General features: G+C 32.3%; 1 protein-coding gene and 1 long non-coding RNA gene across 6 annotated transcripts in view; one reads left to right on the plus strand and one right to left on the minus strand.

The window, feature by feature from the left end:
* LOC128156341 (tyrosine-protein kinase transmembrane receptor Ror-like) overlaps positions 1–18,130 on the minus strand; it is a 43,516-nt gene that overhangs the window by 4,365 nt on the left and 21,021 nt on the right. Inside the window, exons 1-9 of one of the 4 annotated variants that reach the window (XM_052818442.1) lie at positions 12,842–13,976; positions 12,608–12,709; positions 10,319–10,348; positions 9,983–10,015; positions 4,267–4,434; positions 3,958–4,040; positions 3,303–3,645; positions 2,837–3,001; positions 2,621–2,739 (exon numbers count right to left, since the gene is read on the minus strand). In XM_052818442.1, the coding sequence (XP_052674402.1) occupies positions 2,621–2,739; positions 2,837–3,001; positions 3,303–3,645; positions 3,958–4,040; positions 4,267–4,434; positions 9,983–10,015; positions 10,319–10,348; positions 12,608–12,701 (1,035 nt within the window). In that variant the 5' untranslated portion in view covers positions 12,702–12,709; positions 12,842–13,976. Of the gene's footprint in view, positions 1–2,620; positions 2,740–2,836; positions 3,002–3,302; positions 3,646–3,957; positions 4,041–4,266; positions 4,435–4,562; positions 4,709–9,982; positions 10,016–10,318; positions 10,349–12,607; positions 13,977–18,130 lie in introns of those variants that run through there. The other 3 variants (XM_052818441.1, XM_052818440.1, XM_052818443.1) reach the window with 3 other exon arrangements.
* LOC128156343 (uncharacterized) lies at positions 16,924–18,091 on the plus strand. 2 transcript variants are annotated; one of them, XR_008239702.1, is made up of 3 exons: positions 16,924–17,277; positions 17,459–17,578; positions 17,993–18,091. It is a non-coding gene; the product is annotated as an uncharacterized LOC128156343 (long non-coding RNA). The 2 variants fall into 2 exon arrangements; XR_008239701.1 differs by having other exon boundaries at positions 16,924–17,578.

Raw genomic sequence — 18,130 nt, forward strand, 5'->3', positions numbered from 1 at the left:
TCGTACATAATATAGTATTTATTGCCAAGCAGACAGCATACAAATACACATAAAACATGGGTTCATCAACATGAGTTCACAATAGCCCTAGCCATGCACCGGGTCACATCCGTCCTCGATCAGGGAGCCCGCGATCGCGAGATAGAGATCTTTGCACGCGCTGTCTGAGTTAGGTCGTACGTACAATAAGTCCATAAATACCACAATATGCTACTATATTTTTAAATATGAAATTTTAACATCACTATGTGATTGTTTACTCAGTATATTTCCTTATAAAATATGTAGTGATGCATTTGTAATACAATGAATCATAACTCATCATGGTTACAAAAATCGAAGAAATTTCAAAGTTCAAAAATAAATTATCTTCTTTCTGCTTTAAACACTCTGAGAACAAATTTCATGGGTTCATCATTTGTATACGACGGTAACACATTAACAGTGTTTCCCTAATTATAATAAAACATACTTTTTAAAATTTAATTCCCGTGTGAAACAAGATTATCTATGGTATGGTTGTTTACAAATGAATCCACACCACATGCGTTGATTTGCCGTATCTATAATGCTCAACCAAACTAGCTGCAATATTGCAACAAAATCACAAGATAAACTTATCGCTTACATTTATTTTGGAGACCGTGCCCGATAACAAATAAATTTACATATTAATTTTTATTTTTATCGGGCACGGTATCCAAATAAAATGTAAGCGATAAACTAAAATAATATTTAGTGAATTTTTACACCTTATCGTATTCATCCGTCATTTCTTGATTTAACAACCTTATATACTTATGCAATGAGTTGTCAATAATCAGGGAGATACAGTTGGGTTTTTAGGTGCACAATTAATTTGAATATATGGAACAAAAGTCATGTAAACATTTTTCCTATGTATTTCTATGTTAAAATTTAAACCCCGCCTGGGGCCCCAGTTTTGGTCCGGGGGGGGGGGGGGGGGGGGCACGATTTTTACAATTTAGAATCTTCACTATATATACAAGCTTTTGTGTTACTATTGGCATTTCTGTTGCAGTGGTTCCTGAGAAAAAGATTTTTTAAAAATTTTTCCTATGTATTTCTATGTAAACTTTGAACCCCGCCTGGGGCCCCAGTTTTGGTCGGAGGACCACGATTTTTACAATTTATAATCTTCACAATATAGACAAGCATTTATGTAAAAATTGGCTTTTCTGGTGCAGTGGTTCTTGAGAAGAAGATTTTTAAACACACGCACCCTATACTTACTGTTTCGCAATTATCTCCCCCTTTGAAAAGGGTGTGCCCTTTATTTTCACAATTTATAATTCCCTATCCATAAGGATGCTTTGTACCAAATTTGGCCCAGTGGTTCTTGAGAAGAAGTCGAAAATGTGAAAAGTTTACAGACGGACGGATAGACGGACGGACGGACGACGGACAACGGGTGATCAGAAAAGCTCACTTGAACCTTCGGTTCAGGTGAGCTAAAAATCACAACATGACAAAAGGACCATATTTCAACGTCAAAATATAGAAAGCCCTAACTTTACCGAATTACTTGATTTATAAATTGTACAGTATGCATTTGGTTAAATATTGTCGTGAATTACAGTAACATTGAAAAATGACGAGCTATGATGGGGATTAAATAAAATCTTTAAGTAGGCGAATAGTAGTCGTTCTCACATCCTGTTTGTCATGGAAAATAAGAAAAGTGGATAAATTCCTTTTATGGGAATTCTAGAAGAGAAACAAGTGATAATGAGCACTTAGAGTCTTAAGTAAAGTGTTAATTGATTCCACAAACCATACTACCCATCCTAAAGGGTAGTGAAAATCAATTTAAAAGGATCGACAGGCACATTTTACCTAGTGACTTGGGTATTTTTATAAACTTTACATGGGAATTAATTCCAGATACATGTACTGTCTTAAAATTCGTTGACCTTTGCCAGTCTATCGCACTAGTCATTTTTATGGAAACGTGCAACTCTATATGTGTAATTGTCCTACTAAATTCAACTTGTGTGGGAATTCTTTAACACGTCATGTTCTTTTAAGGTCAATGTAGAGGCCAAAAGTCTTGTAATGAACAGACATTTCAAATCGTTCAGTTATCAAATTTGGCTTGTCTAATTTCGATAAATTAAATAGTTTTTATTTATTTAAAACGATTTTCTATAGTTTAACAGGGTATTATTAGAAGAGCCTTTTTTTTACTGTAACCTAACAAAAGGACCATACCGGTATATGATTAAGAGAATATTTGGCCACAATAAATCAACAATTAAATTGCTTGAGTTTATGTTGATGTCATTTGATATGATTCAAATTCATTTAGCGTACCTATTGACACTTATTTACACTGTATGACGACAGAAATGACACCGTTTTTTTAAATTCAGTCGATGTTTTATTGTGTTTAATCAATGGAAAGCAAATCGCAGTTTTAGACAAGGGATGTTTTTCTGCAAAAAAACAAGTCTTGAATAGAATTTGAATGAAAAAATCTTTTTCAAGCCTACGCGCATTTTCTTGGAAGAGGGATCAAAGTAATTATGTCACAGTTTATAAACTGACAGCATACTTTAGATTTTGAATTCAGATAAGGGTATCTAAACTTTTGAAATACCTTTTGCAGCTTGAAGTCATTTTCGTTTTTCCGCATCACCGGGTCATTTCTGCGAAGAAGTTCTGCTAGGTCACCATGGATCATGTACTCAAAGATCATGTAGGGAGAATCTCCAACATCTGGTATATAATGAAAATAACTATTGGTTTGACAAGTTACATGTATATTCTAATGGTACATATTTAACAAAGTGAAATTATTGGAAAATCCTTTTACCTTTTGTAATTACACCAAGAAGACTCAGGATATTATCATGGCTGAAGTTGCTCATGATTTCCACTTCTCTTTCAAAATCTTCCTTAACTTCATTCGACACACCCTCTTTCAATATTTTTATAGCAACGTTTGTAGCATCCGGACTATCTGGGGTGTAATATAAACCTGCAGAAAAATTTAAAATATCATATTTTAAACGAACTCTTAAGTTTTAATTTATTTGTATGTTCTCATGAGCTTTAGCCACATTATCCTGATTTAAAAATCGTGTTGTATTGATTCTTTTGTCAATCCTTATGTAAAGTTTTCATCATAAAAAATCTCCAATGAAATGCGTCTTACAAAATGAGAAAGAAAACCTTTAACATTGGCATATCATTTACTGCCATGTGTTATGATAAAACTCGCAATAAGTAGTTATACTTTACATGAAGATGAACATTTGGTAATTTCAAAAAGCTTATACCCTTATACACGTGACCAAAGGCCCCTTCCCCTACGGTTTCAATAATCTTCACCCTCTCGTATGGAATCTCCTTAATTGAAATTTTCTTCTCCTCGGACTTGTCTTGTGACGTCATAAAATATGTTGGATTTTTGTTCACAAAGTTCATTCTATCTAATAACTGAATGTCTTCATTGTTCCGGATTATGACGTCTTTTCTCTTTTTCTTTCTTTGACAAAGTTGTGTTTTTCGCGCGAAAACGAGAATAAGTATTGTGAGAAGAGTAACAATGAAAGATACGGGGATAAAGATTTGGAGAAGAGTCTGTGTCTCTTCAGCTGATAGTACAAGGTTGTTCTGGGTCTGAAAAAATGAAAAATGACATAATATCATATTTATTCAATTTCGTATCAACTTCATTTTTATCCTTTTCTTATGTAGATTCACACTTGATTCAGTAACAATTATATGTAAATAAACTGACATACATAGGCTTTTGAATAACTGTCAAACTCATCTCATCAAATTTAAAACTATGACAATTAAAATTTTTCAAGATCCATGTATATTTCAATTCTATTGATTTCAAAACTTTAAATGTAAAATAAGAATAAGAACACTTTTGCTACCGCCATCGAAAGAAAGAAATAATAAAAATATAAAAAATGTACAAACTCTGTTTGAGTTGGTGGTGACATTGTTGCCAACAGAAACGAAGAATCCGGAATCTCTGACCTTTTGTGATGATATGGTAGCAGCTGCAAGTCAACGAGCATCTAATTATATCAATACAAATCTTAATAAAAGAAGACATAATAAATACATCCCTTTCCTTCTGATGCTGGAGCCAGCATGACATATTTTACAATTAAGATTTCTGGCTATTTTAAATTGATTCTCATTGAATCGAAGGAGCGTTCGAAACAAAAGATGTATGAGAAAAACAAAAACAATAGAAGATAAAGTAAGAGAAGTGAGCCATACGAGTTTCACAGGACCCATCCTTGTCAGTCTCCTTCAAAATGGACACACAGAAGCACGTTTTGTACCCCCGGCCGGCATGGTCCGCGCAGTGAACGTCCTCTTGTATACCCCTTGATGAACTGTTGTGTACTTCGCAATCCGCAGTCGTGAAGCACTTTCGGAAGTTTCCTGAGAACATTTTGAAATTTAAAAAATATGAAATTTAAATGATCTTTTTTTAAAAAAAAGGATGCAATCAGTTTCTATGACAATAAATACATGTCAGTTTTATGCCTATCATGAATTTTAAGATAGACCTTCAATTGAGACGTCCATACTTCTTTTATTCGTCATCTTTCTTGAACATACTGTACTTAAATGAGTGCCGGATTACATGCACAAGTCCATGACTTATTCATTTCGAACTTGTCTAACGCGTGGGAGAGTAAGCTTCAGCAAATAGTCTGCTTGGTTTGAATATGGTCGTGATTTAATTAACAAAAGGATGTTCACTCCTTAATGCTGGATCGTTTCAACCACAATAGAATCAATATTTCAATATGTTAAGAGATCTATCCTAGTTGTCATCACTTCTATTAATCAGTGTTATGTGTAGTTACTAAATAGATGTGAATGTTATTGACATTTAATTCTCTCACCTACAATTATATTCTTATACATGTACATAACCCGAGCTGAAATGATAGTTTGACTCTGTTTTTAATTTTATTACTATTGCTAAAATTTTAATGGAACCCGTCTTCGAACTTTTTCTTGCGCGGTCATGTACCATGGTATTTTTGTCAACCTAATCACTTGGAACATATTTTGTGTACAGCCCGTAAATAATCGTTTAATTATCCGGAAAGTCTAAAAACGGCTCTGTCAAAAGCAAATTTATTTTCGCGCAGCGATTTCCCTGCTAATCACATAAAATGGAATCATGGGTAATCATCAATGAAAACGTTACTTTGAACAACCAGCACAGTATGTCCAAACGTGTAAAAAAAATCGATAACCATTCAACAAATTGTATTTAATGACAGTTCTTAATTCTTTAGTCCGAAACGAGTCCGCTAATACAGACTTAATTCCCTTTATCCTTTTCTCATTTCCTGTCGAAAAGCCTACCATTAACCTGAATAGCTGTACACTATTCACTGTGAAATTTAAACCAACATATTGATGCTGATATTCATATATTGTTCAAGACTAGCTATTCCTATGATTCAAAACTAATATTTTGATTGTATAAAATGATCAAAACAAAATCTGCGAAATAAATCATCAAGGTTTTATCGTCCGATTCATCACTATGAGACAATCTTATGCTTATTAGACAAGAAAGAATACTTATAAAACAATTCAGATACTTATATTAAGTCAATCCAAAACTGTTTATGTTTCACTCACAAGACAGGCCAACACTTGTAATATTTTACCGATTAGATAAGCTTAAACTTAAAAATGTTTCAATGATTTAATAAGACAAGCCAAAACTTTGTTAAGTTACACTGATGACAAACCAAAACTGTTATGTTTCGCTGATTATCCAAAACTATTTAATGTTTCACTGATAAGACAAGCCAAAACTTTGTGATGTTACAATCAATGTTATTTTGATGACTAACCAAACCTTTGTAATATTTCTCAGATAAGATAAGCACAAACTTTGTAGTGTTCATTTATAAGGCAAGCCAAAACCAAAATGTTGCTTTTAAAAGACAAGCAAAAATTTTAATTGTGTCACCTAATGCACAGGCAAGAACACTCTACAAAAAAGGTATTCGAGATTGCGTCAGCATCAGTCATTCTCAGTGACACAATCCCTACAGTGTACCAAGACAAACACTGTAGATCTTGGGCCTAAATTATTTCATCTTTTTGCCCTCAAAAACAAATTCTGACCGGCTGGTTTATCATTTGTCTCCACGACAACCGACATAAAGTAAGATGGAATCTTAAATCTTATGTCGATGCACAAATAAGAGTTATCAAACCTTGGTAGGTAAGTTAACGTACATCATTCTATAGAATACAGTATTAATCGCGGTCTATTATTTGTATACTTAGTCTAGTAAATAATGTATAAAACAAATCTGTCTTAAAATATGTATGTTTACTCACATGATGTGAGTTTTATCAACAAAGTGATAATTACATTACTGTTACCATGGAAAGTAGAATATGAATCCAAGAAGCATGTATGTGCTAATCGATTCTTAATGAAAAATGAATGCAATTGAAAATAAAATGATGAAGGAGATCGGTAACCATGGAAATAAGTTTTATTTTTTACGATTTTTTGATGAATTTGTTATCATTGAACAAAGAGAAACGTACAGTTATCTAAAATTGAATGTCATTTGATATTTCAATGAAATAATTAAATGATTTAGAAATCAAGTTATTATGGAAATCATTTTTCTATGATATTAAGCTTAAACCACGTTCACTGAAAGAAAAATAAATGTCTGCCTCCGATTGCTTTCTAAAGCACATTTAAAGCATTTATGTTGACGATAAAGTTAAGATTAGTAGTAATTTGTTACCCAGCATATATTTTATTTTATTTTCCAAGTTAATGTAGTTGCAAATTAATTTTACTATTAATAATGTAGAATCATCAACTTAAGGGGTATATAAGTGATATTATTGTTTTGTGTTGAACATTTCATGCATTGAAACCATATAATGTTTCTGTGATTTTAATTACAAACACAATCTGAGAAGACACAGCACAGTTACACCTAATGCCCGTCCAAAGCACCATTCATTGCGTGTCAAATGTTAATCCTAAACTCAGATCTCTGTCGTTCTAATCAGTTAATCAGTCCAATGTCACGAGAATGATAGAGAGGTTTCCAAGAGGTATCGATTATCTCTTATGAGATTCTGGAAAGAGGCAAATCCTTCTAGTATCTTGCTTTCTTGGTTTTTGCTTTTTATCTGTGGCCTTTAAATGTCCGCCCAGAAAGGTAGAATAGTATGACAGGTTCATCCTAATGTATTTTGGGAAGGGGGGTTATCATTTAAAATATCAACGTCCATTATTTAGACTTCAAATAAAATGAGAGGCCCAGGAACCACATTGCTCACAACATTATATAGGGAAACTTGTCCATTATAGCTTGTCATACCAAATAATTTTTAAAATATTAAAACTATACATTACTGAAACTACTTAATAATAATTTTACAAGTAATTACATGTTTATCCGAAACCAAAATATATTAGCAAAACACTTTGGAGTTTTTAAAATATATTTATTGATTATATTGAATAGTCGACTTCATTTTAAGGTAGTGTGTTTGTCGAAAAACTTTTTGGATTTTTTGGAGTGACGGGGGAGTGAATTATCTAAAACCTCATCTAATTACATGCATATAAACTTGGTGACCAAGATTGTTTCAGTATCTAGGGTAATAGTGACTTTAGGCATCATATACGATTTTTTTCTATGTAGTTTGAAGGAATGACGATATGCCATATGTTCAATGTGCATCATATGTCTCTTGAGTTTTACACTTTCTTATATTATGGCAGATTTCTATGTAAAACTAATAAATAAGAGCAAACTTAAAAATCCCTTTCCTAAACTCGAGGTTAGAATATTCGTGGGATGTATGAAATTAATTACTTAGCATGTTTCTTTTAGATCTAAATATGATATTTTTTGAAACGCAAGAAAATTTAGGTTTCTTGTTTTTTAATGTCGTATAAAGAACATTTTTGGTAAGATCTTTTAAATACTTTTAATGCAAATACAATCTACATTAAACTTTTTTCAAACAGTGATATCAAATGTTAAATCAAAGAAAGCGGTGTAAAAAAATGGCATTAAAAATTGAACAGTTTCTTAGTAAACACAGGAAATTTAATTTATCGTGACAAGAAAAATACTTCCCTATATTTTCAAAGAACATTAAAGTAACAACTGCCAATATGTTCTAACAATTTACAACATTAAGGAAAACTTGAGCTGTCATCTTTAATAAAAGAAAAGATTCATTCACGGAACTGAAGGTTACATTGCAGAGGTACCTGCAGGTTTGTAGCTTCCGGTCTAAAAAAAAAAAACTCGGATGGACGACCTGAGAGCTACAGTTTTAAAAAGTTGCAATTAACAGTGCGCAAAAACTTGCAGAAAGAAGATGAGTGAATAAGGCGAGTGAAACGCCCATATGAGAAATGATTAGAAACTGCAAAATTAAAATATCATTAAATCTGGTACTTAAAAAAAATAATTAAAAACAAAGTAAATTTAACGTAACATCGGTTTGTAACCCTTAAATATTTTAAATACTTGCAACAGGTTGATTTAAACTGGCGTATCCGTGTCAAAATCTCCAAATAGTGTCATTTTTATAACTTCAAAGCCTTTTCTTTTATAGAGTGGGTCTGAGCTCCATATTTTTGTCATAGTCTAAATGCGGTTTAATGGAATTAAAACCAATTTCAATCAACAAAAATGTGGAGAGATGACCCACTTTACTTTAAAAATGTCATTTTGTAGCCAAACAATTGAACGTTATAGACAAATAATACGTCCGTAAATTCATGGCCAACGTCTCATTTAGCATAAAACAACGCAATTTTTTGTGATTGAAATGGCTTACTGGTTAGACATTAGGTAACTGTATAGAACTTGGGTTTTAAGGTTGTGGGTTCGATACCACCAAACTTAAGGATTTATTATTTTTTTCTTATCGTTTTTTGAAATATTTCTAACTGAATATATTTAGAAATTACCCTTTTGAAAATTTGTATCATAACATATCAAATATATTCAATTGAAAAAAAATGTTTAATTTGAAATTGTATTTTATGATTAAAGCAAATGGTAAGTTATTCCGATTATCTTTTTTCCCCATCTTCTTGTTTTATTAATCCTTTCTATTATGAGAAGAGAAGACCAACTCTATAAGAAGAACTTATTTCATCTAATAGTCGTATGACACATGTAATGTACTTGTATTATGTATTATTTTCTTGGTTTAAAAACATGGAGACGTTATCAGTCGCTTTTAGATGAGTATAATGGAAGCAAGAATCAATACAAGAAAAATCTACACATCAACTTTTTTGTCAGTTGTCATTTTAAAAGTGATGTATGATTTGAAAAATTCCTAAGACTAAAAATATGGTGGGTACTTAAAAATATCCTGTAATGGGGGAAATAACCTCGTCTTGCAAATAAAACAAACTTAAACTTATAGACGCCTTTGCATATTATACAAAAAATACCACCACCAAGAATGCAACACTTAATTCGATTAGAACTGAATTTCTGTGCGAAACCTGATAAATTTTTACAAAGCATCGAGTGCAAGAAATGCCAAACGGAAACAAAACCCAACTAACAGATGCATCTTTTTTGTTTAGATATTGCAGCTTGACCTACTTAGAGCATTTGTAAGAGTTAAAAAAAAAATACATATGCCCTAGCATTTACGGAACGAGTCTCTGATGAACACATGTCGTTTATATGTTTGTCGATGTTACTAAGCGTTAAGGAACGGTCACCAGATAGTTCTATCTGTCAACGTTGGAACAGAACAATAGATGAAAGCTCGTATGTCTTTAGTTGAAGCCCCATCTTGCAATTTCTGAAGCCTTAAAAAGTTAAGTCATTTTGCTTCCTGTTATTTTCCATCACAATTGAGTTACGACAATGTAAATGTATTAATGCAAGCTCAAATACCAACACTGCAGTCAAAAATGTTTCTTCCTTACCATTATCAGAGTTTCCCGAGGAGGGAGGCGGATCTTGAATAACATAAAGAAAAAGTTAACCAAGCATAAATGATCATTCATTTAAAAAGAAAGGAATGGAAACTAGTTACATAAAAGATTTAAACGATTGCATTTAGATTACCCAAGACATCTTTATCTATAATAAGAGCATTATAATAGTTCTTTTTAATATATAAATTTATTTATTTAGTTTTATCATTTTAACAGTTAACCGTGAGTTTTGTATATGTTTGTCTTAAAATTAACTGAACATTCTTAATTTTAAAGAATGTTATTGAATAACAAAATTGATATTTATAATAAAGTAATGGTTACCGTGAACATCGTCTGTATCATCTCCTGGAACTAAAAAAATGTTTAATTAATCAAAAACTTAATTAAAGGATATATCAAATGTAATTAAGTAAATATTATGAAACATTCATATTTCTTGTTTATCATGGAAAAAATTCTTTTTACATATTATACCATCACATTTCTTCTCAACATTTTGAAAAATCTTATATCTATGTTTACTTCAAGACTAATTATATGAAACCGCAAATTAATGACGATATAAATAGAATTTTAAAATAAAATCTTGTTACCATATTGCCAGGGTCATTGCATGCATTACAATATTTTAAAATTAAACATTTGGTTGGAATAAATTGTCTATGAATCCGTAGACTAAGAATAAAAACACCCACAAAATAACACGGTATCATGAACGGGATGCATATAGCTGTTACCATTACAGAAACCTAGGCAATTAACATTGTGTGCCATGTGTGCCAATACTTTTAACCTCCTTAAAAAAACCCATCCAGTTACTAACTTCACATGGTCATTTTGAAATAAACGTACACGTACCATTTGCACATGCTGCACTGTGTACATGAACGAAAAATTTTTAAAGTAAGCATTTCAACTATAAAAACTGGAGACGGGAATAGTCTACAATGTAGTTACAGCGACAAAAGTCTATTTGATAGTCCCTTATGATGGCTTCGATGCTCAACGAGTAACATTAAAGATATCGTTTCAATACAAACGGCAGCTTAGGGGAATCCTTCCTATACATACGTTTAATGATGGGCATATAGATAAAGCATGCAATGGTAAGAAGTTTAGCAAATCCACCGACAGAATGCTTTTCCAGAGAGCCTTTGAGATTTGGCAATCAAAATACGGTATTATACAAAGTTCAGCACCGTGTGTCCATGTACAACATGTAATAACATGTACACATCAAAACAAAAAATTCTCATTATCCAAAACGTAACGGATTTGGTCATAAACTGGTCCTAATGTACCGTCATTGGTCTTTATTAATCATATATCTTTGTTATGATAAGACCTTCAGAGCGAGGCAAAGCAGTCTGCTGTCCTAATGAAGATGGACTCATCCAGGGAATGCTTCAGATGTCGTACCCGAGAGAATAAAGCAGCTTACGCACAAATTACACCGAGGTATAGCGGCGATCAAATCGACCTATAGATCCTGAGGCAGGGAATTAGGATATTGTTTGGACCCGCACTCCAGTTTCTGTTTTCGAACTTATCAGTAACGGAAAGCAGACTTGAAAAATAAATTCCGTGAAACATTTTTTGTGTTTTCTGTTATTTTTATTCAATACAGAAAAGAAAGCATCTTGTACAAATCATCTTACTTTAAGTAAAATAAAACATCGTATCATCCGCAGAATGCCGATGGCTTCTCTATATCTTATTCTTTGGCAGATTATGCAAATTGTCTCGGTTTTGTAGGCCTTGAATGCTGAAAAGACTCAATTTTAATGTTGTCATTACTATACAGAGACGTTCCTGGTGTAATTATACATGTTAAAAATATATAATTAAAAATATATGTATATATACATTACAACTAATTTGGTCGTAAAAGATGTTAAGTATATGTCTCGTACATCATACATCTTAGGTTTAAAAAGTCCTATGTAAATTATTGTCTTTCTACTGTGACTTTTCTAATATATCCATCTAGTTCATATTTTTCTTGGTTCGTCCATCCTTTGCATTCACTTTGTAACCCAGCGTTTGAAAAAGCAATTATGATGAGAACGATATTCTCAAAAATATGTCAGAGACATCAATCTGTCAAAAACGTAATCCAAACATGTTGTGCTACAAACATTTCTCCCCGATTCCGTTTTTAATGTTGTGGATATCTTGTAATCAGAATTGGTCGTGTATTCTGATCTCTCTTAGCTACAGGTGCCCTCGGTTAATCGGAGGAACTTTCTTTAATATCAACAAAATATTCACCTTGGCATCCCGATAGGCAATCATTATTTGTGTGAACAACATATAACCGTTCGGAAAACTTGCAAGTGAAAAATATAATGAGGGGAATGCACTAGTATATCGAACATTTATTTCACAATGTCGTTTTTATGAGTTATTACTTTCTAACATAAATATAATTTTTCTTTGATAGTCCCATTGAAATTACCTTATCTAACGAGCATTTCTAAATTTCCACTTGATTGCAGACGCCATATTATATAAACTACTAAATTTGAATAGATTATTGAAAATCAAACATAGTTTTTAAACTAGAATATAAACCAAGATTTAGTTTTAGATTAGAAACGTGTGTCTCACCTGATCCTAGCCCAGGAAGAATTTGCCCAAAAAAGACATGATCGTTCTCCGGGAGCGGTCCAGCACCGACCAATGTACTTATGTTCAATGTCATCGATCAAGCTGTTGACAAACGCATTTAAAACAAAAATAAATTTTCGCTGTAACACTGACGAGAATCCGACCCAACTTCTTGAATTCAAACCAGAAAATTCCAAGACGAAAATAACAACCGAAGTCCAAACTCTAACACACCTGAAGAAAATGTCGCTTTCGGTGCTAATTTACACAAATGTTTTATGACGTAAGAAGAGACAAAAGAAAAAAACATCTCTTTTAATCAGGAAATGTAGAGCCTGTTCCTCGCTGCCACTCGAACTTCATCCAGGTTAGGAAATAGAGATGAACATAAGCAAGAAACACGCTAGAAGCGATTGACGCCGCCAGACTAGATGGGGAAAAAACGTTCCTTTCTGATCGCCGCGAAGGAATCGTATGCAGCGATTAGCTAAGACTTGAAGTTACCGTAATTCTTCTTAATATATCCACCATTTCCGTATCCAGTGAAACGAAATGAATAGAGACATGACACGGAGAAAAGCTTCTGACCGCCTCCATTTACGTGGACAACAGTTTATATATAGAAATGGATTTTGAATGATTACTTAAAAGTTTGACTAAGCCTAGACGGGGAAGTGAAGCCATTCAATGGCAAAATAGAAAGCAGAAGCCATGGACCGTTCCATGCAAGGATGCTGTCACTTCTCCGTTTTGAATCTGGGTGACATGTAATGTGTACTTAAAGAAAGACGCCAATTTAAGAAGCTAGAGACGGAACAAAGAAAGGATCCATATAAAGCTTTTAACGGTGATGTATGGAGACCGTTTAATGAAGCCGAGATTTTCTACTTGACAAATGATAGAGGCTTCCATATGTACTGTAGCACCTTTCACTCGTTATCCAACTGACAAGCACATATTTCAAGTTAAGCTTAATAAAGGGGCATGGTCACGATTTTGGTCAAAAAATGTTTTTCCGAATTTAATATTTACAATGCTTCAGAAAGGCATTTTTTTATGGGCAACCGAAATTTGAGTGTCATTTGTTGAGTTATAAGCGAGTTGCAGAGCTTGAAATTCTTTGCCATGTAAACAAAGCTTTGTGTACATTTTGAACGTTGAAGTAAAAAATTCAGTTTTAAACCTAAACAAATATGTCAAATGTTAGAAACTGTTTATCTATTCTTAAAATAAATGAAAAGATAGACAAATAAGCTAGAAAAATATTTTTTACTGGTATATTGTACCTTTGTAAACAAAAACAAGGCACGAGCCTTGTTTACATGACAAAGAATTGTGAGCCCTGTATCTTGCTTATAACTCTACGAATGACTCTCAAATTTTATTTGATCATTAGAAATGCCTTTCTAAAGCATTTTGAATAATAAAAACATAAAAATTGAATTTGACCAAAATCGTGACCATGCCCCTTTAAACATTTTGCAATAAATTTGAGTAAAAATAATTGCTCTGCTTGATTTGTTTGGTAAAGGTTATTAAGGACTTCATCTGTTCATAATCATTTCTAGAAATCGTATATTTAGGTTCTTCCCGAAAATAAAAAGAATTAAAATGAATTAATCATGACTTCAATTAATATCAATAAGAATTAATACTATTCATTTGTTTTATGTTTTACACGACTACACAAGTCTACAAGTCTTGACCCTGAAGAAATAATTATGTAAACAATTTATAAGAGATATTCCGTGCTTGTATGCCGTGCAGAAAATGAATGTACAGAGACTTAATCATGATAAATGTGTAATAAAGGTTTATTTTCCTTTTAAAAAACGGTTAATTATAGACTGAAGTATCAAATAGCTTAAGATCATAATAATGAGTCTCTGCTACAGCTAAATATGCTCAATATACGGTCTATTTCATCAAAAGGTTAAGGTTAACGGGATCAGATACACTGTATCCATTTTTGAGAATACTTGCTGTCAAATACGCTTCAATTCAATGGGTGATATGAAAGTTATTCAAAATGATAGGAGTTTCATAAATTACCAACGAAATCAATTAATTAATGATCGGCGTGAAATATACCTGTATAATTAATATGAACTTTCACCTGTCAAGGTCGCATTAAGAATACCTCAGGAATGCAAGTTGAACAGGATTAGAGTTATGTTACAAGCGTGTCAAATCTTAAATCATTGAATGATTGTACTTCAAACACTTGAATTCTTGGTATAGGGCACATCTTTTTCAGACACAATATTAAAGTCTTAGACGAACTTAAATTTGGCCTATATTAAAGGTCACAGTTTTGGGCAAAAATTATTTTTTTGATTTTAGTGTTTATAATGCTCCGGTAAGGCATTTTTAATAGGCAAACAAAATTTGAATGTCATTCGTTAAGTTAAATGCGAGTTACAGAGCTTAAAATTCTTTGCAATGTAAACAAAGCATTTGTTTACATTTTGAATGTTGAAGTAAAAATTCCTGTTTTAGACCTAAAGTGAATGTGTTAAACGTTAGGAACTATTTATTTATGCTTAAAATGAATAAGAAGATAGACAAATCAGGATGAAAAAAGATATTATACTGGTATATTGAACTTATGAAAACAAAAACAGGGCACGAGCCTTGTTTACATGACAGAGAATTGTGAGCCCTGTATCTTGCTTATATCTCTACTTATGACTCTCAAATTTCATTTGATCATTAGAGATGCATTCCTAAAGCATTGTAAATAATAAAAAAAGAAAAAATAGAAATTGACCAAAATCGTGACCATGCCCCTTTAAGTCCCACTTTTCCACTAAACGTGATCTGTTTTAAAGAGAGACTTTGATCAGAACAGAGCTCGTCTAAGTCTTATGGCCCCTAGGCCTGACTTTGGAAAAGCGGTCGATGAAACGGGTTCAAATAACTGTGTAACGGTAACTATACTATCACGGCATTGGGGTGGCGCATGTGTATCCTTTTCAAATTTATTTTCAAACAAACATTTTGAAATTTCTATTGGAATTTGTTTACATAACGACCTCTTTATCTTTAGAACGAAGATCTATTTTTGCATGACCAGTTAACTAAACATAGATATACATTGTATAATGAGACGTCAAGTTTAAGGGTTATTTCGTGTCTTTACTTCAATCTCAATTAAATGCCAAGATATTTTAGTTATTTATTTAAGACACGAAATGATTAATTATAATTAATATTATTCACAAGTAAAATTACATGTTTTGGATCAACGACGCATAAAATATTTGACAAACAATCTAAGATTGAATAGAGACCATATACACATCGGTGATATGAAAAAACCGCACATACACGCCCTTTACAACTTGATCAGATGAGTCGATTTGGACCCGTTCTTCATTCCAAAAACAAACATCAATCCAGAGCCCTTTCAGACAACCATTGCATATTTGTTTCCAGATATAAACTTTATGTCCAAGTATCTTAACCCTTGGAACTAAAGGCTGATTTTACATTTCAAAGATAACTCTTTCGTTCATGCTACATTCGTAAACGTAGGGTGTTTTTGGCAACCCCAGACGTTAAAAATTATCAGCGATAGACAACATGAGCATGAAAAGACGTAAATATGTGAAATGTTAAACTTACAGATGTCAGCAATCAATGGGTGTTTTAACTTAGATTGCACAATGAGTGATGAACCATGTCATTTATCCGAGCACTTCGTTTCATCAAATGTTCTTTTATAAACCTTAAACATATCCTAAATGACACGGTTATAAGTTAGTCGACCTTGACTTCTTTTTTGAAAACGGTAGCTATAGAAGAACGTTTAAACTTATTACGAGGGAAAACCATACGATCTGCTCTGTGAATTAGAAGGGTTAACATGACTTTTTTAATGTTTAAAATAAAAGAAAAAGTGTGAGCTATCTCAATTACCCCACGCTTCGTCATAACTTGACAACGGCACAAATAATAAATGGCAATGCAACCATTAGATACACAATATAATTTGATAAAGGGCATAACTCGCAAAATTAAAAATCAACAGCTAAAAATTTACTGAAAATATGCACATCAGTTCCTTGTCTGTAACAACTGAAATTTTAAAAATCCTAAATGCCTACAAAGTTTCGCTAAATTCCATGCAGCGGTTTAAGATGAGCTGCACTTAGAAACTGTTCATTACTAATCCAAAATTGCTCGAAAAATAATGGAATTGGAATTTTTTGGTTATATGCACCCTAACATATTGTGTTCTAAATGCCTGCAAAGTCTCGCTAAATTCCATGCAGCGTTGAAGGGCTTAAGAGGCGTTGCACTTACAAATAGTTCATTACTTAAGGTGGAAGGCTACATCGTCAAAACATGTCTGACTTCCGTTCGAAACGCCATTGTGTTCCGGATTGATAACATTATGTCGTGGTACAAAATAGCTATACACCGTTTAATTGAACTCTTCTAACTAAGGAGGTGAGATAGGACTGAAATCACCAAAACGCTTAGAAAATAAGTCAATTTTCTTCCTGTTTAAAGCTTTTAACTAACATTGATTATCAGCTGTTTTATACGGAAAACGTGGAATCTAGATAATATACAGTTTCCCTGCTCTGCTGCTATTGGCAATACATTTTTGTCATGTCATCTGCAACAGACGATCATACATATGAGGCGGATTATCGATATAGGTAAGCAGATGTCAAATTTTCATTTAAACTATATATGTATGATGAATATAAAACGAAAGTACCGTAGTACGATCTCTTGAATTGATCCTAACTTCCCAAATTTAAAAAAAACATTTGCAGTAAAAGACTTTCATTGAAACTTTGACATTAAACTAATGTATTTTGATTAAAATAAATACAGCTAGGTAGCAATAGCAGTGGAGGCCGGGATTTGCAGGCCAAATGAGGAAAAGACAGAATTCTGATAAGGAGCATGTTTTTCATTTCCACACATGCATGTGTATCACTATGGACATCTAATGTATGTATTAATATGCGTATGGTTGTTGTTTATAATTGCTATTGTATATAAAAAAAATAAAAGGCAATTTAACTACTAATATTTTGTTTTAAAGAGTTAAATATATATAACTGTATAATGCATTCATCAAAAATATAATTTTTCAGCTTCAAACATTATCATAAGCACTACTAATCTTATATCTACATATTTAGCATAGACTTGTTCCTTTTTTAATTTTTCTTCGTGATTTTTATAAATTAAAAAATTGATCCCAAGATATTTGAGACCATGTAAAATAAAGAAAGACAACTCTTAAACAGGATCTTTTATACCAAGATTTTTGCAATAATTAAGTATTTCCTTTAATTTTTCAATTTCATTCAATTTCTTTTCTTCATCCTATTAACCAACGAATATTGTTTATATTTTCAGGTTTTTGTGGGATTTTGTCCAGCAGTTTGCCTTAAAAGAATTTTTTTATATTTTAGTTTCATATTTATGTGGATTCCAATAAAAATCATACAAACTTCATTCATGATTTTTTTGTTTTTCATTTCTAAACTTAATAAC

Source organism: Crassostrea angulata, chromosome 7, assembly GCF_025612915.1.
Source record: "Crassostrea angulata isolate pt1a10 chromosome 7, ASM2561291v2, whole genome shotgun sequence".
In the NCBI taxonomy this organism is placed as follows: Eukaryota; Metazoa; Mollusca; class Bivalvia; order Ostreida; family Ostreidae; genus Magallana; species Magallana angulata.